Source organism: Odontomachus brunneus, unplaced genomic scaffold, assembly GCF_010583005.1.
Source record: "Odontomachus brunneus isolate Ranch 3 - 2012 unplaced genomic scaffold, Obru_v1 Obru_scaffold_009, whole genome shotgun sequence".
NCBI classification, from domain to species: Eukaryota; Metazoa; Arthropoda; class Insecta; order Hymenoptera; family Formicidae; genus Odontomachus; species Odontomachus brunneus.
Window position 1 is genome coordinate 405,616 of NW_022639459.1, and position 25,444 is coordinate 431,059.

General features: G+C 32.9%; 4 protein-coding genes across 9 annotated transcripts in view; all 4 read right to left on the reverse strand.

The window, feature by feature from the left end:
* The window catches only part of LOC116840361, an 11,280-nt gene extending 727 nt beyond the window's left edge, over positions 1-10,553 (reverse strand). The window contains 14 exon segments of the mRNA XM_032806980.1: positions 476-727; positions 846-1,076; positions 1,276-1,616; positions 1,869-2,238; positions 2,450-2,632; positions 3,856-3,975; positions 4,025-4,035; positions 5,794-5,983; positions 6,964-7,215; positions 7,337-7,567; positions 7,741-8,078; positions 8,342-8,711; positions 8,923-9,105; positions 10,277-10,553. Of these exon segments, the coding sequence (XP_032662871.1) occupies positions 476-727; positions 846-1,076; positions 1,276-1,616; positions 1,869-2,238; positions 2,450-2,632; positions 3,856-3,975; positions 4,025-4,035; positions 5,794-5,983; positions 6,964-7,215; positions 7,337-7,567; positions 7,741-8,078; positions 8,342-8,711; positions 8,923-9,085 (3,052 nt within the window). The 5' untranslated portion in view covers positions 9,086-9,105; positions 10,277-10,553.
* Positions 10,554-10,956: 403 nt separating this feature from the next.
* On the reverse strand, positions 10,957-18,008 carry LOC116840297 (cytochrome P450 6k1-like). The gene is made up of 7 exons (XM_032806852.1): positions 17,584-18,008; positions 15,396-15,578; positions 14,815-15,184; positions 14,214-14,551; positions 13,810-14,040; positions 13,437-13,688; positions 10,957-12,456 (listed from the first exon to the last, which is right to left on the reverse strand). The coding sequence occupies exons 2-7, from the start codon at positions 15,556-15,558 to the stop codon at positions 12,293-12,295; spliced, it is 1,518 nt and encodes a 505-aa protein (XP_032662743.1). The 5' UTR covers positions 15,559-15,578; positions 17,584-18,008; the 3' UTR covers positions 10,957-12,292.
* A 1,956-nt stretch (positions 18,009-19,964) lies between these two features.
* On the reverse strand, positions 19,965-21,966 carry LOC116840300 (probable cytochrome P450 6a13). The gene is made up of 2 exons (XM_032806857.1): positions 21,754-21,966; positions 19,965-21,118 (listed from the first exon to the last, which is right to left on the reverse strand). The coding sequence occupies exons 1-2, from the start codon at positions 21,779-21,781 to the stop codon at positions 20,799-20,801; spliced, it is 348 nt and encodes a 115-aa protein (XP_032662748.1). The 5' UTR covers positions 21,782-21,966; the 3' UTR covers positions 19,965-20,798.
* An 890-nt stretch (positions 21,967-22,856) lies between these two features.
* Positions 22,857-25,444, reverse strand: part of LOC116840292 (probable cytochrome P450 6a14) — a 7,471-nt gene continuing 4,883 nt past the window's right edge. For 4 of the 6 annotated variants that reach the window (XM_032806833.1, XM_032806832.1, XM_032806835.1 and 1 more), the window contains 3 exons: positions 24,946-25,179; positions 23,979-24,230; positions 22,857-23,538 (listed from right to left, as the gene is read on the reverse strand). In XM_032806833.1, coding sequence (XP_032662724.1) covers positions 23,375-23,538; positions 23,979-24,230; positions 24,946-25,179 — 650 coding nt within the window. In that variant the 3' untranslated portion in view covers positions 22,857-23,374. The remainder of the gene's footprint in view (positions 23,539-23,978; positions 24,231-24,945; positions 25,180-25,444) is intronic. The other 2 variants (XM_032806834.1, XM_032806836.1) reach the window with 1 other exon arrangement.

A 25,444-nucleotide genomic window follows, 5' to 3' on the forward strand; every position in this document is an offset into this window, starting at 1 on the left:
TATATATAATTATACATGATTATATACAAGTAACATGTATTAACATGCATGAACAAGTTTCATAAATAATTATATATAATAATTTAAAATTATATATAATTTTATATAATTTTACATAATTATGTATGAAACATTTTTCATCGAGATGCGACAATAATAACTTCCCAAGTAAAATCTACTAAAAGATATCTTAAAGATGTCGCTTATGTCAAAAAGACATTCTATTTTCGTTATAGATGTTAAGACATCTTATGACATCTTTTACTAATTTATTTAAATTATTAATTAAATATTTTTTAAAATCTGTCTTTACGCGCTTCAAACTAACATCATAATGAAATTGTGTAGTGAAAATTCTAAATTCAAAACTGTATATTTCCGAAAAATGGGGAAATTAAGTTGTATGTGTGTGTCGATTATTCTTCTTTTAAAGAATAATTGAAAAATTAAAACGAAAAAATTGATTTACTCTCACCAATGCAGATACGTGGTCCTTCACCAAATGCCAAGAAAGCGTAAGGATGCCTCGCTGCCACTTGGTCCGCGTTGAAACGTTCAGGATCGAATTTGTCCGGATCCGGGTATATTGACGGATCTCGTTGTACTCCGAGCACTGGTATAGTGATCAATGTCCCTTCCGGAATGCGAACGTTTGTCGTTGGGAGGACTATCTCTTTGGTACAGACACGATTCAGAATAGTTCCAGGTGGATATTTCCGTAAGGTTTCTACGAAGATATATGTAGATATGTTTCATTAACGTAACTGATTATATTATCGAGAAGTTTGTAGTTTCCTTGGGGAGAGAAGATTCTTCGCGATATGTTAAGAAGATATCATACTTGCCTTGGACTACTTTGTGTAGATACGTCATTTCGTTCACAGCATCGTAAGTCAGTCCACCATGCTTTTTTAACGTCTCATTGATCTCCTGGCGAATTTTGTCTTGTATATCCTGATGTATGGCTAATTCATACAGGCAGAACGTCGCCGTAGTCGACGATGTTTCGAAGCCAGCTATGAAGAAGAGAAAGGCTTGTGCGGTCGCTTCCAACATGGTAAGTTTATTCGTGTCAGCTGCGTTGGAATAAAGTACCAAAATCGCTTAGTGATCTCGCATAGCAATGTTATAAATATTTTGAGAGGTCAAAAGTGCATATATACGTGATTACTATACATATAATACGTCACGCACATGAGATTTTTTACAATGTGAACAAAATCGTTTGTCGCTGTGAAAATATAAGATATAGTAAAGTATAAGATATATATTTACAAGATTTATCGGCGGTGCCCTTATTATCGTCGTCGAGTTCAACGTAGCCTTTCTCCATGAGTTGTATAAGTAAATTCATAAAATCGTGCCTTACGACGTTGTGAGTTTGCCTGTACTCCACATTGTCACGGAATAATTTCGTGAAGAACTTGGTGACACCACGATCCGTAGCAGGAATGGAAAAGAATTCCAAAATTTGTGGTGCGAATATCGTCATAGCGGCCCAAAAAGGATTTATTTCAAAAAATTTCTTTCCCCAGTATCGATATTCATTATTCGCCTCAACTAAGCAGTTGGACTTTATTCCCAATGCAGTTGACATAATTATATCCGTCGTATATCTATTGTTATTGGATAAATTGTTTGGTTAAGTTCTAATATACAATAATTTGCGTAAGTATGTAAATAAACGAATAATTGCGGCAAGAGTTTATTACAATTGCTTACTGATGCCAGCCCGTTAATCAAGTATTGATTAAAACAAACGATTTATAATTATTATGTACTGTTTTTACAAGTTACTTTTTAAAGAAAAACATTTATTCTGTTGCCTCAACGATCATTTTTCCTTTGAATAAATCTTCCTTAATTACCTTGCAAATATTTCTTTGATATCAACTGCATTTTTTGTATGAGTTTCCATTTCTAAACTCTTCGTCAACTCTTCACTATACTCTTTTATAACCGTGAACATTTGTTTTATCTTGCCGGATGTGAAAGTGGGTGCCAATTTGACGCGTAAATTCCGCCACTTTTTTCCGGGCAATAAAAACAAATGACCAGATAGTGGATCGACCTTTTCGTTGCAATACGTTCCACGATCATAAAAACTCTTGAATTCCTTCGTGAGCACAGTTTGAATTAGATCGAGATCGGCGACTATCAGATTTGGTTCGAAAAATGTGTAGATTCCAATAACACGATGTTCCTTATATTTCATATAGAAATTTTTCATGAGTTCGCCTGTTTACACAATTTTTGTTTAGTTGTGGATGCAGAATATAATAGGATGTATATTATAGTATTGCAAATTTCAAAGAGACTCAACGAAGCAGAAGTGATTATTTTGTTACATATAATAGAAAGAGAAGGCTTTTATATTGTTTTTTTCATTTTCTGAGATGAGATACTTCAATTACTGAAGGTACTATTAACGTCAATCAATGATACTTGCCTATTGACATTTTTCCAATCACAGATTTGGTCACATTGCCAGTCGGTACAACAGGTTCGACAGGTACAAACACTCCCTTTTTTCGCCAGAAATTGAATATTACGTACTTATAATAAATATATACTAATATTAGGATGGAGATAAAAAGCCCGCTTATTAACATCTTGTATTGATATTTTTTGCCTGTAATATAACGATAAATGAGAAATTTGTAATGCTTTTCCGTTAATCGAAGTGTTAACGAAAGTGTTAAATAGGCTTTGGTATTTCTTAAACTTCCGATGTATCTATGCTCAATAAATGAACCGTTTAGTTTGAAAATTATGTATGTTTAATTTCGAAATAATTTAGTTATCTAATTGTTCTGATTGTTAATCAAATTAGTTTTATTTCTTAAAGCAATTCAGCCATCGACCAGAAGAAACCGTCTCTTATTGTCCAATATAGAATTATTTCCGTATTTATTGTCATGTTTTAGTTTAATTGTACAATTTGTCTTCAGAGGAATATATTTAATGGATGATACTTAAGATTTATTTCAATATTCGTAATGTCATGTTTGTGATCGCGTTTCAATCGAGAGGAAAATTATACTTCTTCTGGACATATTCAATATGTATTTATGACCCGTATTTATAGTCGTAACTTGAAACTTGCCTTTTACGTGAGATACTCAGGTTACATGCAGAGATGGAAATGGGTTTTTTAGCTAAAACTTGATTCAAAATATCACGTATATTATATGATTCAAATATAAACTCAAATCTGATTATAAACACATTGAGACCTAAATATCTTACGTGGGATTAGCTTCAAATAGCGATTAATACGGGTTTATGTTATGTGATTCAATAATCAATTAATGAAAATTTTTATGTATTCAGCATTTTAGTTCTTTATAGTATTATAAAAAAATACTATATACTCTCGTGTCTTTAATTGGTGCAACAAATTGCTGAACACATATAGTGCCAAATATTTTAATACAGAAACTTAGTACACATGACATCCCTTATAGAAAAGTATCACTAGCTGTAATAAATTGGTCAGTAATAAATAATAATTTTATTACTCGTACGAATAATATAATTATTGAACTCCACTAATTATCACTGGTTAAATTATCACTTAGTATTTGTTCGCAACGTGGCCGCAGGTTTTTTGGCAAGCGAACTTCCCGGACAGCTCGAGCGATTTGATCGTGTGATCTCAGACGACGCACCGAATTTGTGTTGGTTATAGCTTAGTTGTTGTTCGATGTGTCCGCTCGGAAAAGGTTCGAATCAAGCAAATCGTTTCACAGACGAAACAAATTTAATCGTAATTTACAAATAAAGCACAATTGAATATCTACCGTGCGAAGGTATGGTTGAGCCGGAGTTTATAATTACTGATGGCAAACGTGCCTTGATCGACTACTGAGTACCGGCGAGAAGACGGTTCGAAAACGTGAGAGGGATTATTCTTGGTTGTCGCCTTTAAAACGATGATTCTCGGCGCTTGGCAATTGCGGATTGGCCACGGCGCTTAAGTTTGATATGACGATATACAAAAAACTTGATTCTGCCTTCTAACGTTCGCAGCCGCTTTCGGAGTTCGATGTTATGCGATAGTTGCCGTGGGAACGGCACGTACCGCGTGTTATTCGTAATCGTTTAGCCCATGAAAACAATTAGGGTCACAGCTTGATAACGCGTGGATCCGGGCTAATGTTATGCTTCGAACTGTTATCCGAGTCGACCTCTTCGGGATCGAACGATCGATCTCGAACAGTATTAAATTTCTATGAGGGGTGTAACATGTGTGCAGCTACAAACGTGTCTTAATAACTTTTAATCTCTTATCAGTTGATTAACTTTTTCAGTAATACGCATATATATGCTATCATATGTCGGACACGTACGTATAAAAAATCTTATATTATGGTTTACGCATATAATTTAATTAATTACGTTGAAAAATAAATTACAATGCAGAAAGAAGAATTCGTATCGGCGGACTGTAGATACACATATGTGTCTTACGAATTTTTTCCACTCTTGAAACAACAATCATCAGCTATTGCAATCGGCGCTTATTTTTATGCAGTTTTATATATTTTAAATTTACAGTAATAAACACAATTTCATTCGTTCCGGCATACTTTCGATTTCTTAAGAAATTATCTTTCCTATTAATTGATATATAACAGTGAAAAATTTTTCGTTCAATTCTGTTCCATTCGATGTAAAATATAAAATTTTGTATTTAAAGATGTAGTTAGTTCACAGTCAATTCAATTTTTGTAATATGCAATCTATTTAAATCTCCCTTTGTTTTGATATCTCGTAGAAGAAGATAGTGCACTTACATCACTTTCAAAATACATGGTCAATTAAGACAAGAAGGGAATGTTCATTGTAAATCCGTTGCTAATATTACCTTTATTGCACAAGAGAACCAATTTATTTTATTGGTCACTAGATACAGTTCAAATTATATTTTTCACAATTATAAAACTGTATAAAATCACTTATAATCACATATTGCATGTTCATATCAACTAACGACACGAATGCAATGAAGAGAGAACTCGCTTATATTGCAATCCAACATTATCTTCAACACGCAAGAAATGAGAAGTGTTATTTAAGTCAGCAGGCTACATATTTTGTTATCACGCAAATAAATGACGTAGTGCTGAATTATTATCGTTTTTATCATTGATAATCCTCTTTGCGAAAGAAGAGCTAGATAAAGAGCCACTATTTAATAATATGCCTATAAAAAATCACATCTTATATTGTTGTTTACGCACATAATTTGATTAATGACATTAAGTTGAAAAATGAATTACAATGCAGAAAGAAGAATTCGTATCGTATATGTTATAAAATTTAAGTAAAACAAATGTTTTTTAAATTTCTGCGTATTATGTGTTTGAAACACAGTTGGACAAGACAAGCTCTCGAGATCATTTCTAGTATGTTTAAAATGTCCTGGCATATTTTTAGGATATTTAGTTATTATACCTTACACGTTTTTGCGTAATATATTCTCTATGAGTCGCAATCGATAATTTGTTAAAACTATTACCCCGGTCGATGTACATACATGTCGCATTCAACCAGTCATCAATTGGCCAATTGGCCATTTTTTTTATGCGATAGATTTCGTGATAATATCATACTGTGCTTGATTTTTTTGCATCAACGACATTTTTTGTTTACGTTTTTAAATACGGCCATATTTTATTTATAAAAAAAAATTAGTTTTAATAATATTACTAGAGTGTCAGCATTTCTTTTTTTTGATGTTTGTATGTAACATTTTGCACCCACATACCTCGTCAGGATTCATATTACTATTTAAAAGTATCAGCGTGGTTAGCTTATAGCGGTTCAATAATAAGATTTACACCACCTTTTGCATTGAGTACAAATATCTTATTATCAATTTCGAGTGGTATCGCAGTTTGGGGATGCAATTTAGCCTTGAATCTCGACAATACGCTTATAATCCCAACTTTTGCTTGCACGTAACCAAACCTTGTACCTGAAAATGTGGAAATTAAGTTGTGTGTGTGTTGATTATTCTTCTTTTAACCTTTAGGATGTCGGAATTTCTTCATTAAAAAGGGGTTTTTTTCTCAAAAAATTTTTCTATATTAGTAACATACATGGCGTAGAATTTTGAAATTTATGCAGAGCCACAAAAGTCGTTTTCCCGGCGGGGAACGTACGATCAAATATAAAAAAATTTTTTTCTAAAATAGTGTATTTAGGGGTTTTTGGTATCGCTAATTCCAATTCTGAGCATATCCTAACAGCATAGATGTCCAGGGGACATCCAGAGTACATCTTAAGGAAATCCTGAGGACATTTCTTCGTCCTCAGGACGTCGTCAGGATATCCTCAGGAGATCTTGTGCTGCCTGGGTAGATTTATGAAATTTCAAGTCCTAAACGCAATATTAACAACATAATTAAATATAAACATATATTTGTAATATAAACATATATATTTATAATATAAACATATATTCTACAAAATCGCAAAAAAGAATAAATATTTTACCTATCAGTGACGTTGTGTCGACAGAAAAAAAAGGAAACATTAGTAGTGTCTCGTATGGATTTCGCGAACTATTTATTTGAAGTTAGCGTACCACGAGCGAGTGACACTAGGCCGAAGGAGCGAGTAATAATATTCACGAGCGTGACAAAGATAACCGAAGCCGCGACATGTTGCTGCGTTTCGTCGACAAAGGTGCGAACAAGCGCGAAGCGGACAAGGGAGGGCCACGCATTGCGTAGGCTACATACACACATATATGTTTAATACATTTAGTATTTAATACCACTAATATAAAATACCAATAAAATACCACTAAAAAATAAAATACCAATACTAAAATACCAATAAAATACTATTGAAAATAGTAGTATTTTAATCCAAATTCTAGAGCCACAAAAGTGGCTTTCCCGGCAGTCTAAAGGTTAAAGAATTAAAACGAAAAAATTGATTTACTCTCACCAATGCAGACACGTGGTCCTTCACCAAATGCCAAAAAAGCGTAAGGATGTCTTGCAGCCACTTGGTCCGCGTTGAAACGTTCAGGATCGAATTTGTCCGGATCCGGGTATATTGATGGATCTCGATGCACTCCTAGTACTGGTATAGTGATGTTTGTTCCTTCCGGAATGCGAACATTTGTCGTTGGCATAACCATATCCTTGGTACAGATACGGTTCAAAATAGGAACAGGTGGATATTTCCGTAAGGTTTCTGCGCAGAGATGTATGAAGATACGTTTTATTATACGTAACTAATTATAATATCGTGAAGAGTGTAGTTCCCTTGCGGAGAAAATATTCTTCGTGATATGTTAAGAAGATACCATACTTACCTTGGACTACTTTGTGCAGATACGTCATTTCGTTCATAGCATCGTAAGTCAGTCCACCATGCTTTTTCAACATCTGAATGATCTCCTGGCGAACTTTGTCTTGTATATCCTGATGTATAGCTAACTCATACAAGCAGAACGTAGCCGTGGTCGACGATGTCTCGAAGCCGGCTACGAAGAAGACAAAGGCTTGTGCGGTCGCCTCCAGAATGGTAAATTTATTCGTGTTAGCTGCGTTGGAATAAAGTATTAGAATCGCTTAGTGATCTCGCATGGCGACGTTATAAATATTTTAGAACGCTGAAAGTGCATATTTACGTAATTGCTACTTAAGCAAGACACCACGTATACGAAATTTTTCACAACGTCGTCACTGTGAAAATAAATGTAAGATATATATTTACAAGATTTATTGGCGGTGTTCTTGTTATCGTCGACTTCAACGTAGCCTTTCTCTATGAGTTGTATAAGTAGATTCATAAAATCGTGTCTGACGATGTTGTGAGTTTGCCTGTACTTCACATTGTCCCAGAATAATTTCGTGAAAAATTTGCTAACACCACGGTCCGTAATGGGAATGGAAAAGAAGTCCAAAATTTGCGGTGTGAAAAACATTATAGCAGTCCAAAAAGGATTCAATTCCAAAAATTTCTTTCCCCAATATCGATATTCATTATTCGGCTCAACTAAGCAGTTGGACTTTATTCCAAATGCGGTTGACATAATTACGTCTGTCGTGTATCTATTGATATTCGATAAATTATTTCGTTAAGTTCTGATGGATATACAATAATTTGCGTAAGCAAGTAAATAAACGAATAAGTGCGACAAGAGTTTATTCTAATTGGTTATGGATGCAAACCCGTTAATTAAGAATAAATTAAAACAAAGAACAAACGATTTATAATTATAATGTGCCGTTTTTACAAGTTACTTTTTAAATAAAAACCTTTATTCCGTTGTCTCAACGATCATTTTTCCTTTGAATAAATCTTCCTTAATTACCTTGCAAATAATTCTTTGATGTTGACAGCATTTTTTGTATGAGTTTCCATTTCTAAACTCTTCGTCAACCCTTCACTACACTCCTTTATAATAGCAAACATTTGCTTTATCTTGCCGGATGTGAAAGTCGGTGTCAATTTGACGCGGAAATTCCGCCACTTTTTTCCGGGCAATAAAAACAAATGACCAGATAGTGGATCGATTTTTTCGTTGCAATACATTCCACGATCATGAAAACTCTTGAATTCCTTCGTGAGCACAGTTTGAATTAGATCGAGATCGGCGACTATCAGATTTGGTTTGAAAAATGTATAGATTCCAATAACACGATGTTCCTTATATTTCATATAGAAATTTTTCATGAGTTCGCCTGTTTACACAATTTTTGTTTAGTTGTGGATGCAGAATATAATAGGATGTATATTATAGTATTGCAAATTTCAAAGAGACTCAACGAAGCAGAAGTGATTATTTTGTTACATATAATAGAAAGAGAAGGCTTTTATATTGTTTTTTTCATTTTCTGAGATGAGATACTTCAATTACTGAAGGTACTATTAACGTCAATCAATGATACTTGCCTATTGACATTTTTCCAATCACAGATTTGGTCACATTGCCAGTCGGTACAACAGGTTCGACAGGTACAAACACTCCCTTTTTTCGCCAGAAATTGAATATTACGTACTTATAATAAATATATACTAATATTAGGATGGAGATAAAAAGCCCGCTTATTAACATCTTGTATTGATATTTTTTGCCTGTAATATAACGATAAATGAGAAATTTGTAATGCTTTTCCGTTAATCGAAGTGTTAACGAAAGTGTTAAATAGGCTTTGGTATTTCTTAAACTTCCGATGTATCTATGCTCAATAAATGAACCGTTTAGTTTGAAAATTATGTATGTTTAATTTCGAAATAATTTAGTTATCTAATTGTTCTGATTGTTAATCAAATTAGTTTTATTTCTTAAAGCAATTCAGCCATCGACCAGAAGAAACCGTCTCTTATTGTCCAATATAGAATTATTTCCGTATTTATTGTCATGTTTTAGTTTAATTGTACAATTTGTCTTCAGAGGAATATATTTAATGGATGATACTTAAGATTTATTTCAATATTCGTAATGTCATGTTTGTGATCGCGTTTCAATCGAGAGGAAAATTATACTTCTTCTGGACATATTCAATATGTATTTATGACCCGTATTTATAGTCGTAACTTGAAACTTGCCTTTTACGTGAGATACTCAGGTTACATGCAGAGATGGAAATGGGTTTTTTAGCTAAAACTTGATTCGAAATATCACGTATATTATATGATTCAAATATAAACTCAAATCTGATTATAAACACATTGAGACCTAAATATCTTACGTGGGATTAGCTTCAAATAGCGATTAATACGGGTTTATGTTATGTGATTCAATAATCAATTAATGAAAATTTTTATGTATTCAGCATTTTAGTTCTTTATAGTATTATAAAAAAATACTATATACTCTCGTGTCTTTAATTGGTGCAACAAATTGCTAAACACATATAGTGCCAAATATTTTAATACAGAAACTTAGTACACATGACATCCCTTATAGAAAAGTATCACTAGCTGTAATAAATTGGTCAGTAATAAATAATAATTTTATTACTCGTACGAATAATATAATTATTGAACTCCACTAATTATCACTGGTTAAATTATCACTTAGTATTTGTTCGCAACGTGGCCGCAGGTTTTTTGGCAAGCGAACTTCCCGGACAGCTCGAGCGATTTGATCGTGTGATCTCAGACGACGCACCGAATTTGTGTTGGTTATAGCTTAGTTGTTGTTCGATGTGTCCGCTCGGAAAAGGTTCGAATCAAGCAAATCGTTTCACAGACGAAACAAATTTAATCGTAATTTACAAATAAAGCACAATTGAATATCTACCGTGCGAAGGTATGGTTGAGCCGGAGTTTATAATTACTGATGGCAAACGTGCCTTGATCGACTACTGAGTACCGGCGAGAAGACGGTTCGAAAACGTGAGAGGGATTATTCTTGGTTGTCGCCTTTAAAACGATGATTCTCGGCGCTTGGCAATTGCGGATTGGCCACGGCGCTTAAGTTTGATATGACGATATACAAAAAACTTGATTCTGCCTTCTAACGTTCGCAGCCGCTTTCGGAGTTCGATGTTATGCGATAGTTGCCGTGGGAACGGCACGTACCGCGTGTTATTCGTAATCGTTTAGCCTATGAAAACAATTAGGGTCACAGCTTGATAACGCGTGGATCCGGGCTAATGTTATGCTTCGAACTGTTATCCGAGTCGACCTCTTCGGGATCGAACGATCGATCTCGAACAGTATTAAATTTCTATGAGGGGTGTAACATGTGTGCAGCTACAAACGTGTCTTAATAACTTTTAATCTCTTATCAGTTGATTAACTTTTTCAGTAATACGCATATATATGCTATCATATGTCGGACACGTACGTATAAAAAATCTTATATTATGGTTTACGCATATAATTTAATTAATTACGTTGAAAAATAAATTACAATGCAGAAAGAAGAATTCGTATCGGCGGACTGTAGATACACATATGTGTCTTACGAATTTTTTCCACTCTTGAAACAACAATCATCAGCTATTGCAATCGGCGCTTATTTTTATGCAGTTTTATATATTTTAAATTTACAGTAATAAACACAATTTCATTCGTTCCGGCATACTTTCGATTTCTTAAGAAATTATCTTTCCTATTAATTGATATATAACAGTGAAAAATTTTTCGTTCAATTCTGTTCCATTCGATGTAAAATATAAAATTTTGTATTTAAAGATGTAGTTAGTTCACAGTCAATTCAATTTTTGTAATATGCAATCTATTTAAATCTCCCTTTGTTTTGATATCTCGTAGAAGAAGATAGTGCACTTACATCACTTTCAAAATACATGGTCAATTAAGACAAGAAGGGAATGTTCATTGTAAATCCGTTGCTAATATTACCTTTATTGCACAAGAGAACCAATTTATTTTATTGGTCACTAGATACAGTTCAAATTATATTTTTCACAATTATAAAACTGTATAAAATCACTTATAATCACATATTGCATGTTCATATCAACTAACGACACGAATGCAATGAAGAGAGAACTCGCTTATATTGCAATCCAACATTATCTTCAACACGCAAGAAATGAGAAGTGTTATTTAAGTCAGCAGGCTACATATTTTGTTATCACGCAAATAAATGACGTAGTGCTGAATTATTATCGTTTTTATCATTGATAATCCTCTTTGCGAAAGAAGAGCTAGATAAAGAGCCACTATTTAATAATATGCCTATAAAAAATCACATCTTATATTGTTGTTTACGCACATAATTTGATTAATGACATTAAGTTGAAAAATGAATTACAATGCAGAAAGAAGAATTCGTATCGTATATGTTATAAAATTTAAGTAAAACAAATGTTTTTTAAATTTCTGCGTATTATGTGTTTGAAACACAGTTGGACAAGACAAGCTCTCGAGATCATTTCTAGTATGTTTAAAATGTCCTGGCATATTTTTAGGATATTTAGTTATTATACCTTACACGTTTTTGCGTAATATATTCTCTATGAGTCGCAATCGATAATTTGTTAAAACTATTACCCCGGTCGATGTACATACATGTCGCATTCAACCAGTCATCAATTGGCCAATTGGCCATTTTTTTTATGCGATAGATTTCGTGATAATATCATACTGTGCTTGATTTTTTTGCATCAACGACATTTTTTGTTTACGTTTTTAAATACGGCCATATTTTATTTATAAAAAAAAATTAGTTTTAATAATATTACTAGAGTGTCAGCATTTCTTTTTTTTGATGTTTGTATGTAACATTTTGCACCCACATACCTCGTCAGGATTCATATTACTATTTAAAAGTATCAGCGTGGTTAGCTTATAGCGGTTCAATAATAAGATTTACACCACCTTTTGCATTGAGTACAAATATCTTATTATCAATTTCGAGTGGTATCGCAGTTTGGGGATGCAATTTAGCCTTGAATCTCGACAATACGCTTATAATCCCAACTTTTGCTTGCACGTAACCAAACCTTGTACCTGAAAATGTGGAAATTAAGTTGTGTGTGTGTTGATTATTCTTCTTTTAACCTTTAGGATGTCGGAATTTCTTCATTAAAAAGGGGTTTTTTTCTCAAAAAATTTTTCTATATTAGTAACATACATGGCGTAGAATTTTGAAATTTATGCAGAGCCACAAAAGTCGTTTTCCCGGCGGGGAACGTACGATCAAATATAAAAAAATTTTTTTCTAAAATAGTGTATTTAGGGGTTTTTGGTATCGCTAATTCCAATTCTGAGCATATCCTAACAGCATAGATGTCCAGGGGACATCCAGAGTACATCTTAAGGAAATCCTGAGGACATTTCTTCGTCCTCAGGACGTCGTCAGGATATCCTCAGGAGATCTTGTGCTGCCTGGGTAGATTTATGAAATTTCAAGTCCTAAACGCAATATTAACAACATAATTAAATATAAACATATATTTGTAATATAAACATATATATTTATAATATAAACATATATTCTACAAAATCGCAAAAAAGAATAAATATTTTACCTATCAGTGACGTTGTGTCGACAGAAAAAAAAGGAAACATTAGTAGTGTCTCGTATGGATTTCGCGAACTATTTATTTGAAGTTAGCGTACCACGAGCGAGTGACACTAGGCCGAAGGAGCGAGTAATAATATTCACGAGCGTGACAAAGATAACCGAAGCCGCGACATGTTGCTGCGTTTCGTCGACAAAGGTGCGAACAAGCGCGAAGCGGACAAGGGAGGGCCACGCATTGCGTAGGCTACATACACACATATATGTTTAATACATTTAGTATTTAATACCACTAATATAAAATACCAATAAAATACCACTAAAAAATAAAATACCAATACTAAAATACCAATAAAATACTATTGAAAATAGTAGTATTTTAATCCAAATTCTAGAGCCACAAAAGTGGCTTTCCCGGCAGTCTAAAGGTTAAAGAATTAAAACGAAAAAATTGATTTACTCTCACCAATGCAGACACGTGGTCCTTCACCAAATGCCAAAAAAGCGTAAGGATGTCTTGCAGCCACTTGGTCCGCGTTGAAACGTTCAGGATCGAATTTGTCCGGATCCGGGTATATTGATGGATCTCGATGCACTCCTAGTACTGGTATAGTGATGTTTGTTCCTTCCGGAATGCGAACATTTGTCGTTGGCATAACCATATCCTTGGTACAGATACGGTTCAAAATAGGAACAGGTGGATATTTCCGTAAGGTTTCTGCGCAGAGATGTATGAAGATACGTTTTATTATACGTAACTAATTATAATATCGTGAAGAGTGTAGTTCCCTTGCGGAGAAAATATTCTTCGTGATATGTTAAGAAGATACCATACTTACCTTGGACTACTTTGTGCAGATACGTCATTTCGTTCATAGCATCGTAAGTCAGTCCACCATGCTTTTTCAACATCTGAATGATCTCCTGGCGAACTTTGTCTTGTATATCCTGATGTATAGCTAACTCATACAAGCAGAACGTAGCCGTGGTCGACGATGTCTCGAAGCCGGCTACGAAGAAGACAAAGGCTTGTGCGGTCGCCTCCAGAATGGTAAATTTATTCGTGTTAGCTGCGTTGGAATAAAGTATTAGAATCGCTTAGTGATCTCGCATGGCGACGTTATAAATATTTTAGAACGCTGAAAGTGCATATTTACGTAATTGCTACTTAAGCAAGACACCACGTATACGAAATTTTTCACAACGTCGTCACTGTGAAAATAAATGTAAGATATATATTTACAAGATTTATTGGCGGTGTTCTTGTTATCGTCGACTTCAACGTAGCCTTTCTCTATGAGTTGTATAAGTAGATTCATAAAATCGTGTCTGACGATGTTGTGAGTTTGCCTGTACTTCACATTGTCCCAGAATAATTTCGTGAAAAATTTGCTAACACCACGGTCCGTAATGGGAATGGAAAAGAAGTCCAAAATTTGCGGTGTGAAAAACATTATAGCAGTCCAAAAAGGATTCAATTCCAAAAATTTCTTTCCCCAATATCGATATTCATTATTCGGCTCAACTAAGCAGTTGGACTTTATTCCAAATGCGGTTGACATAATTACGTCTGTCGTGTATCTATTGATATTCGATAAATTATTTCGTTAAGTTCTGATGGATATACAATAATTTGCGTAAGCAAGTAAATAAACGAATAAGTGCGACAAGAGTTTATTCTAATTGGTTATGGATGCAAACCCGTTAATTAAGAATAAATTAAAACAAAGAACAAACGATTTATAATTATAATGTGCCGTTTTTACAAGTTACTTTTTAAATAAAAACCTTTATTCCGTTGTCTCAACGATCATTTTTCCTTTGAATAAATCTTCCTTAATTACCTTGCAAATAATTCTTTGATGTTGACAGCATTTTTTGTATGAGTTTCCATTTCTAAACTCTTCGTCAACCCTTCACTACACTCCTTTATAATAGCAAACATTTGCTTTATCTTGCCGGATGTGAAAGTCGGTGTCAATTTGACGCGGAAATTCCGCCACTTTTTTCCGGGCAATAAAAACAAATGACCAGATAGTGGATCGATTTTTTCGTTGCAATACATTCCACGATCATGAAAACTCTTGAATTCCTTCGTGAGCACAGTTTGAATTAGATCGAGATCGGCGACTATCAGATTTGGTTTGAAAAATGTATAGATTCCAATAACACGATGTTCCTTATATTTCATATAGAAATTTTTCATGAGTTCGCCTGTTTACACAATTTTTGTTTAGTTGTGGATGCAGAATATAATAGGATCTATATTATAGTATTGCAAATTTCAAAGAGGCTCAACGAAGCAGAAGTGATTATTTTGTTACATATAATAGAAAGAGAAGGCTTTTATATTGTTTTTTTCATTTTCTGAGATGAGATACTTCAATTACTGAAGGTACTATTAACGTCATTCAATGATACTTGCCTATTGACATTTTTCCAATCACAAATTTTGTCACATTGCCAGTCGGTACAACAGGTTCGACAGGTACAAACACTCCTTTTTTTCGCCAGAAATTGAATATTACGTACTTATAATAAATATATACTAATATTAGGATGGAGATAAAAAGCCCGCTTATTAACATCTTGTATTGATATTTTTTGCCTGTAATATAACGATAAATGACTAATTTGTAATACTTTTTCGTTAACCGAAGTGTTAACGAAAGTGTTAAATATAGTCTTTTGTATTTCCTAAATTTTGGATGTATTTATCGTCAATAAATGAACAGTTTAGTTTGAAAATTATGTAAGTTCAATTTTGAAATAATTCAGTTATCTAATTGCTATGATTATTAATCAACTCAGTTTTATTTCTTGAAACAATTCAGTCATCGACTGGAAGAAAATATCTGTTATTGTTGGATAAAGAATGATGGATGAGAGAGAGAGAGGGGGGGAGGAAGAGGGAAAGGGAGAGAGAGACAGAAAGAAGGAAACGGAAGAAGGGTGGGCGGGTAATGATAAATTTGTAAATTAGTAAATAAGTTAGTTTTTAAGGTAGTTTTAGTCAGATTAAATTAGTTTTAAGATAGTTGTAAACTAGTAATAAGAGGAGAAGGAAGGAGAGGGAGGAGGAAGGAACGAGGTGTGTGTGACGGTTAGAAGCGTGCGAAAAAGAAAAAAGTTAGATTGTAAGAATTTAGGCGTAATTGTAACCCCATAGGGGATCAATAAAATCTTTATATATGTAACAACAAAATTGTTGGAAAGCACTGTGTAGAGAGGGTAAATCACACGCAAATATTAAAATTTAAATTTATCGAGAATATTTGAGTACTAATATCCAAGAAATTCCGTGTCTGTCTGGTTGTTTAAACCTTTTTCTTTTTGATCTTTGATATGTAGCATTTCAGAAATCAGACGTTTAAAATAGGAAATCTTCTTATCGTGTATTTCGACATTCTCTCAATCAAACGTATGGTTATTGCCAATTTGATGTACTTTAATTACAGAAATTAATGACAAATTGTTTTAAGAGGTTTACGGTCCTCAGTTATTCTCGTTTTTAACAACAATCTACCTGTTTGATCTATATATGATTACATTATCACATTTCATACAATTAATCTGATAAACAACATTACTGTGCATCAATTTCGGCAAAGAATCCTTATGTATCTTAATATTTTAACTTTTAATTGAGACTTGAATATCTTACGTGGGATTAGTTTTAAATAGCGATTAATACAGGTTTATGTTATGTGACTCAATAATTAATTATTGAAAATTTTTGCGTATTTAGCGTTTCAATTTTTTATAGTATAATAAAAAATATTATATACTCCCGCGTCTTTAATTGATACGACAGGTTACTGAACACAAATGGTACCAAATATCTTAATGTAGAATCTCAGTACACATGACATTCCTTATAGAAAAGTATCACTATGCTGTGATAAGTTAGCCAGTAATAAATAGAAATTTTATTTTGTAATAATAAGTATTATATAAGTATTATATAAAGTATTATATAAGTATTATATAAAGAGTAATAAAATTATTGAACAACAGTAATTATCACTGGCCAAATTATCACTTATCAGTATTAAATTTCTATAATGGATGTAACATGTTGGCAGCCACAAACGTGTTTTAATAACGTTTAATCTCTTGTCAGCTGTACGGATGTGTATGCTATCACATATCGGACACATACTATCAACGGACTATGGATACACATGTGTCTTAATTTTTTCGACTCTTGAAACAACAATCATCAACTATTGCAATCGGCGATTACTTTCATCCAGTTTTATATATTTTTATTTTATAGTAATAAACAAAGTTTTATTTGTTCCGGCATACTACTTTCGATTTTTTAAGAAATTATCTTTCTTATTGATTGATATATGAAAAATTTTTCGTTCAGTTCTGTTCCGTTCGATGTGGTAGTTAAAGTTATAATATTGAAAAATATAAAATTCTTGATTTAAAGATGTAGTTAGTTTACAAATCAATTCAACTTTTGTGATATGTAATGTATTTAAATTTTCCTTTGTTTTGATATCTTGAAGAAAAAGACAAGCGAACTTACATCACTTTCAAAATACACAGTTCAATTAAGACAAGAAGGGAATTGTTCATTGTAAATCCGTTGCTAATATCACCTTTATTGCACAAGAAAACCAATTATTTTACTAGTCACTAGATACAGTTCAGATTATATTTATTACAAATGTAAAACTGTATAAAATCACTGATCATCACATATTGCGTGTTCATATGAATTAACACTACTAATGCAGCGAAGAAGGAACTCACTTATATTTCAATCCAACATTATCTTAAACACGCAAAAAATAAGAAATGTTATTTATGTCACAAATTATCTTTTATTATCACGCAAACTAATGACGTAGTGCTGAGTCATTGTCATTTTTATCGTGCTGAGTCATTGTCATTTTTATCTGAGTCATTGTTATTTTTACGTTTAATAATCTCCTTTGACAAAGAAGGAGTTAGATAAACAAGAGCCATTTATATTATAAGAGCTATTTTTTATAATATACATGTAAGAAATCACATCTTATATTGCTGTTTACGCACATAATTTGATTAATGACGTTAAATTGAAAAATAAATTATAAATGCAGAAAAATAAAATAAATGCAGAAAGAAGAATTCGTATCGTACATATCATAAAATTTAAATAAAACAAATTTTTTCCAAATTTCTGCATGTTATGTGTTTGAAACACAGTTGGACAAGATAAACTCTCAGGATCATTTCTAGTATATCTAGAATGTCCCGGTATACTTTTAGGATATTTATTACACCTTACGCGTTTTCGCATAACATTTTTTTCATGAGTCACAATCGAAAATGTTAATTAAAACTATTACGCCAGGCGATGTAACATATATGTTGCATTTAACCTATCATCAATTGGCCAGTCTTTTTTATGCAGTCGATTTCGCGACATTATGGTGTTGCGCTTAATTTTCTTGCATCAACATATTTTTTATTTACGTTTTGAAATATGGCCATACTTTTGTTATAAATAAAAATAGGTTTTAATAATATTTACTAGAGTGTCAGCATCTCTTCTTTTTGATGTTTGTACTCTCTTAAAGTCACTAATCAGTGACTATGCACTAATAAGTACATAGTCACTGATATCAGTTATAAATATAGCACTGAGCACTTTCAATGCAACGTTTAGAGCTGCAGATCAGTGTATATTCACTGTTTTCAGTGATGTTTCACTGATTCATTTTAAGAAAGTATGTAACATTTTGCTCCCAGACACCTCTTCAGAATCTATTTTACTGCTTAAAGATATCAACGCGATTAGCTTATAGCGATTCAATAATAAAATGTACACTGCCTTTAGGAGTGAGTATAATTCTCGATTCATCAAAATCGAGAGATACCGTAGTTTGAGGATGTAGTTTAATCTTAAACTTCGACAGGACGCTTATAATTCCAACTTTTATTTGCACATAACCAAACCTTATACCTGAAAATCAGAAAGATTGATTACCCAAAGTTCAAAGAAATATACTAACAAGTAAACCCACGGAAGTGTCCCCCTTCGGTTTCGATAAGCTTGAAATATATTGTTGTCTAGACCAAAAAAGGGGACACGTTTTTTTTATACGTGCTTATACTTTTAAGGGATAAAACACCTTTTCGAAAAAAATCGGCATTTTTCTTTCGGAGCAAATATTGTCCAAAGTATACAAGATAAAAAAAAATTGTTTTAATAGAAATTAAATGGTTTGAAGAGTACTTTATAGTGATATTATCGGTTCTTCCGGAAATGTTATAATTTTAAACATATTCCCAGCACTCATCTTTTTTTACAATCTAAAAGTTTTGTTTGGACCAAATTAAAGGATATTTTATTTCAAATTTTTATAATGGCGAGACGTTTTCTATTGACATATAGATTGACATATATTTATTTTGCGTTTATATACTTCTTACCATGTAAGCGCAGAATAATAAATGTTGAGTTCTGTAACAACATAAACGTATTGGTTACCTGCATATACAGGGTGTCCGGTAACTGATCGAGCAACCGTCGTGTACGACCCTTATAGAAATATCATACTAAGAATCATACTAAGAATAATTACTTATTATCCAGTATTTTTAATACTGAAAATAAGTAATTATCAATGATTCTTAGTATGATATTTCTATAAGGGGAGTAGAACGGATCAAAACAATCATAAAAGTTGTATACCATTTTGAAATTTTTTCAAAATTTATTCCGTAATTAATTAAAATGTATAAACGAATGAGCTCACGAGAAGTGGTAGGACAGGACTCTGTGTGTAAAAGAAATGGCTTACCTCTTAGCAACGATAAGTAAAACTGATTTCGAGACGGAGTAACGTATATGTGTCGCTTGTTACTCCGCCTCGAAATCAGATGTTTACTTATCGTTGCTAAGAGGTAAGCCATTTCTTTTACACATAGAGTCCTGTCCGATTCTCGTGAGCTCATTCGTTTATACATTTTAATTAATTATGGAATAAATATTGAAAAAATTTCAAAATGGTATATAACTTTTATGATTGTTTTGATCCGTTCTATCTGTACATGGCGGTTGCTCGATCAGTTAGCGGACACCCTGTATATGATCAGTTTATATTATGATTATGAACGATTTGCATCGCAAAAATCACAAAAACATATTTGTTTAGATTCTGATCATCTAACTTCTAATCTATTTTTATATCACTCATGTTTCCCTTATTATTTGTATGATTATCACGCTCCCACTTGACTATAAAAAGTGACTATAAATAGGATAGAAAATTAGCAGTTTAGATTATTAATAGAGTTCAAAAAAACTTATTTATGTGACTTAAGCAACGCAAATCACTTATAAATATAAATTAGATGGTCAGAGTATAGGAAATGTTAACACGACTTTTGCTAAGTGTCATTCAAAAACATAATGTTGGCATATGTGTAAATAATCAACAATAAAAAAGCTTTTTTCGAAGGGCAATTTCACCCCTTAAAAGTGCGTATGGGCACATATAAAAAAAAACGTGTCTCCTTATTGGTCTAGATTATAATATATTTATTACAATATATAGATTACAATATATTTCAAGCTCATCGAAATTGGAGGGTTTACTTGTAAGTCGGAAGTACACTTCCGTGGATTTACTTGTAAGTTGTAAGTAAAAAAAGCAAACTATATAACGCTACAATAATAACTTCAATCGATCGAAAATTTTAAAAATTTCTTTGTACTTTTACAACTAACACAATATTTAAATATATGAATGCTATAATATATATAGATGTTATAATATAGCTATAAATTCCAAAATATATATAATCATGAACACTAAAAAAATCAACTTATCGATCTGAAAGGTAAAAAATATACGAAGATGTAATAAAAATAGATTGATTTGATCTCACCAATACACATTCGCGGCCCTTCCCCGAAAGGCAAGTAAGCGTAAGGATGCCTCGCCGCCACTTGGTCTGCGTTGAAACGTTCAGGATCGAATTTGTCCGGATCCGGGTATATTGACGGATCTCGTTGTACTCCGAGCACTGGTATAGTGATCGATGTCCCTTCCGGGATGCGAACGTTTGTCGTTGGGAGGACTATCTCTTTGGTACAGACACGATTTAAAATAGGTACAGGTGGATATTTCCGTAAGGTTTCTGCGCAAAGATGTATAAAGATACGTTACATTATACGTAACTGATTATAATACCGTGAAGTTTACAGTTTCCTTGCGGAGAAAAGATTCTTGGCGATATGTTAAGGAGATGCTGAAGTCGATGACGAACTCGAACAGTGTCGGTAATGTAGAGACGATCGTCACTAACATAATCACGCTATCCTTTTTGTATTTCTTGTATATACAGAACTTACATGAATGAGTGTTGCTTTGTTTTACCATATTCAACGGAAAATCTAACCATATACTCGTATATATGTGTGGGAATCTTTCTGCAAATTTTTTGATATTTTTAAGCTTCTAAATGCATATGCGAAGGTAGAGCAATGTTCTTCAAAATTTTTCTGTTGAGCATCCACTTTCAATATATACAAGCTGCGGAACTTTTGGATTAGGCAAATATTACGCTGACAGTTTGAAATTTTACATTCAAAATTTTTTTGTTCGTTTTCGTCACATATTGATACTTCTATTTATTTTTGCACATACTTTCATTGCGTAAAAGCATTTGTAATTCTGTGTAACCAACACGACGTAAACTTTGCAGAAAAATGTCAGTGTTCTGTCGGTAAAGTTTTCAGCTTCAGCATCCCCTTAAGAAAATGTCGTACTTGCCTTGGACTACTTTCTGCAGATACGTCATTTCGTTCACAGCATCGTAAGTCAGTCCACCATGCTTTTTTAATGTCTCATTGATCTCCTGGCGAACTTTGTCTTGTATATCCTGATGTATGGCTAACTCATACAGGCAGAACGTCGCCGTAGTCGACGATGTTTCGAAGCCATCTAGGAAGAAGACAAAGGCTTGTGCGGTCGCCTCCAACTCTTATAGAAATATCATACTAAGAATCATTGATAATTACTTATTTTCAGTATTAAAAATACTGGATAATAAGTAATTATCAATGATTCTTAGTATAATATTTCTATAAGGGAACATGGTAAGTTTATTCATGGTGCGTTTAGCTGTGTTGGAATAAACCCAGCAAACACAATGTTACATGTAACGTACTTGTTGAGTAGGAAATTACAACTAACATGTACGTTACATATAACATTGTGTTTGCTGGGAAGTATCAAAATCGCTCAGTGATCTCGCATAGCGACGTTATAAATATGTTAGGAAGTCGAAAGTGCCTATGCGTCATTTCCCAGCAAACACAATGTTACATGTAACGTATATGTTAGTTGTAATTTCCTACTCAACAATATAACTGTTACATAACATGCATGATATATAACAGTTATATTGTTGAGTAGGAAATTACAATTAACATGTACGTTACATGTAACATTGTGTTTGCGTATTTGCGTGATTGCTACATGAGCGAGACACCACGCACACGAGATTTTTCACAACGTCGTCGCTGTGAAAATAAATGTAAGATACATATTTACAAGATTTATCGGCGGTGTCTCTATTATCGTCGTCAAGTTCAACGTAGCCTTTCTTCATGAGTTGTATAAGTAGATTTATAAAATCGTGCCACGTAAACAGCAGTGGGTAAAAAAAAATTCTGTGATACTTCAATCCGAATGTTGTCAAAGGAAAAGATCTTATATCCGTCATCAATGCAAATATCACGAATAGTTTTTTCACTATGTAAATAAAACGGCAACCATTGCAGCATTAAGATAAAGAAACCTATTTTGTTTAATTTGGCTATTAATAAGGAGTGAGACAGAGTCAAAGGTTTTAGAAAAATTGAAGACAGATATGGTTATCATACAATTATCAATAGTTGATCTAATATCGTCTATAAGTCTTGTGAGCGCAGTTTTTATAGACATTCTTCTATCATAACGATCTTGACAATAAGATTAAAGATATTTGACTGACAAGGATCCATTAATTTCCGTAATTATGATTTCTTTCAAATGATAATTTTCAAAGCAGGGTCTTATGCATAATGGAGCATTATAATTAGTGTATATGTTTCGGCGACGTAAGTGCGAACAAGCGCGAAGCACCGGAGAGATACGCATTGCGTAGACTACATATACACATATATGTTTAATACATTTAGTATTAACTATAATATATTATACATTATAATACATTAAACACTGTTCAATGTATTCCACTATCTGTCCACTATCTGTAGGTTTTGATAATATTTACTAGAGTAACATAATATTTACTAGTTTCTCCTTTTTGATGTTTGTATGTAACACTTTGCTTTAAGGCATCACTTCAGAATCCATTTTACTACTTAAAAGTATTAGCGCGATTAGCTTATAGCGATTCAATAATAAGATGTACACCGCCTTTGGGAGTGAGTATAATTATCGATTCATCAAAATTGAGCGGTATTGCAGTCTGAGGATGTAGTTTGACCTTGAATTTCGACAGGACGCTTATAATTCCAACTTTTGTTTGCACATAGCCAAATCTTGCACCTGCAAATCAAAAAGATTGATTGTCCAAGATTCAAAAAAATACACCAAATTGTAAATAAAAGAAATCAATTACGAGATAGTACAACAATAACTTATCAATCGAACATCCTAAAAAATCTATTAAAATTGTTTATGTTATCTATTAAAATTGTTTTGTTTATGTTATTGTTAATTGTTTATGTTATTGTATACTGTATTTTATTATGTTATAGTTAATTATTTATATTGTATATTAAAATTGTTTATGTTGTTTTAATAATCTATTAAAATCTTCTCGTATTTTTAAAACTAACACCATATTTAAATTGGATGTTATGATACAGTTATAAGTTCCCAAACATGTATAATCGTGAATACTGAAGAAATAAAGATGCCGATCATTCCTCTGTGAGATAAAAAATATATGAAGATAAAATAAAAACTGATTGATTTGCCCTCACCAATACAGACTCGCGGTCCTTCCCCAAAAGGTAAGTAAGCGTAAGGATGCCTCGCCGCCACTTGATCGGCGTTGAAACGTTCAGGATCGAATTTGTCCGGATCCGGGTATATTGACGGATCTCGCTGCACTCCGAGCACTGGTATTGTGATCAAGGTCCCTTCCGGCACGTAAACGTTTGTAGTCGGGAGGACTATATTCTTGGTGCATATGCGATTTAAGACAGGTATAGATGGATACTTCCGCAAGGTCTCTGCATATGGGAACAAGCGTGAAAGTGCACTTTGAGGAATATAACTGATTATTATCGCGATAATTGACAGTTTTTTCGCGAAGGAAACGTTCTCCGCGACCTGCTGTGAGAGAATTAGAGATGTGTGAACTATTTGAATTCGAATAGGATCGAATTGAATCAAGTGAAATTCGACTCGATTCAATTTCGAGTCCCTGTGATTCCAAATAATTCGAAAATTTCGAATAGAAAAGTTTCAAATACGAATTGCATACATTAGCATTAACGATAATACTATTAAAGACATCCAGCCTTATGGGAATTAATATGACTTGAAAAGTTTACACTTTTATACATTAAACTTACCTTAAAAAATATTAAAAGAAGATAATGGCTTTTAGATAAACTCTTACCGACAACTGTCGGATCGATATGTATCGTTGCGCAGCTTTCAAGGCTGGAACTGTATTCCATACACGTTTATCGACTATATATTATATATTTTTTATCTTAAAATGAATTGATATCACCTGATCAATGTTATCTCTCTCATACTGAAGTCACTTTTTTCATGTTGAATTTAATGATTATGTTAATTAAAAATTCTTCCAACGATTCGATTTGATTCGGATAAAATTTCATTCGACTCGAATTCGAAATTAAAATCTGAGATTCGATTCAATTCGACCTAAAAAATCTTTGATTCACACATCTCTAGAAAGAATGTCGTACTTGCCTTGGATTACTTTGTGAAGATATGTCATTTCGTTCACAGCATCGTAAGTCAGTCCATCGTGTCTTTTCAACGTCTCGTCGATCTCCTGGCGAACTTTATTCTGTATATCTTGGTGCAAAGCTAACTCGTACAGACAGTATGTTGCCGTAGTCGACGATGTTTCAAAGCCGGCCAAGAAAAAAATGAAGGCCTGCGCGGCCGCTTGCATCATGGTAAGTTTACTCGTGTTGGCTGCTTTAGAATAAAATATCCATGATTCCAGATTAATAATGTCAACAATATTTAAAAAATTGAAAATATATTTACTGGATTGACGTGTATGAGTGCTTCATAAATGAAACATTGCGTACACAGTAATTTTTTGCACTCAAAGGGAAAGATGGTGACTAAATCTGTATGAAATAACGAACGTGTGACAATTATACGCGAGTTTTATATATGCAGAATTTTAATATATATATATATATATATATATATATATATATATATATATATATAT

Bases quoted from the DNA above. Each gene is read 5' to 3' on its own strand.
- LOC116840300 (XM_032806857.1), bottom strand. From the start codon at position 21,781: ATGACGTATCTGCAGAAAGTAGTCCAAG. The intron at 21,119-21,753 runs GCAAGTACGACA...ATCTTTGCGCAG, and splicing joins TCTGCAGAAAGTAGTCCAAG to AAACCTTACGGAAATATCCA.
- LOC116840297 (XM_032806852.1), bottom strand. From the start codon at position 15,558: ATGTTAATAAGCGGGCTTTTTATCTCCATCCTAATATTAGTATATATT. The intron at 15,185-15,395 runs GCAAGTATCATT...TTGTGTAAACAG, and splicing joins GATTGGAAAAATGTCAATAG to GCGAACTCATGAAAAATTTC. The intron at 12,457-13,436 runs GTGAGAGTAAAT...CCACATTTTCAG, and splicing joins AGGACCACGTGTCTGCATTG to GTACAAGGTTTGGTTACGTG.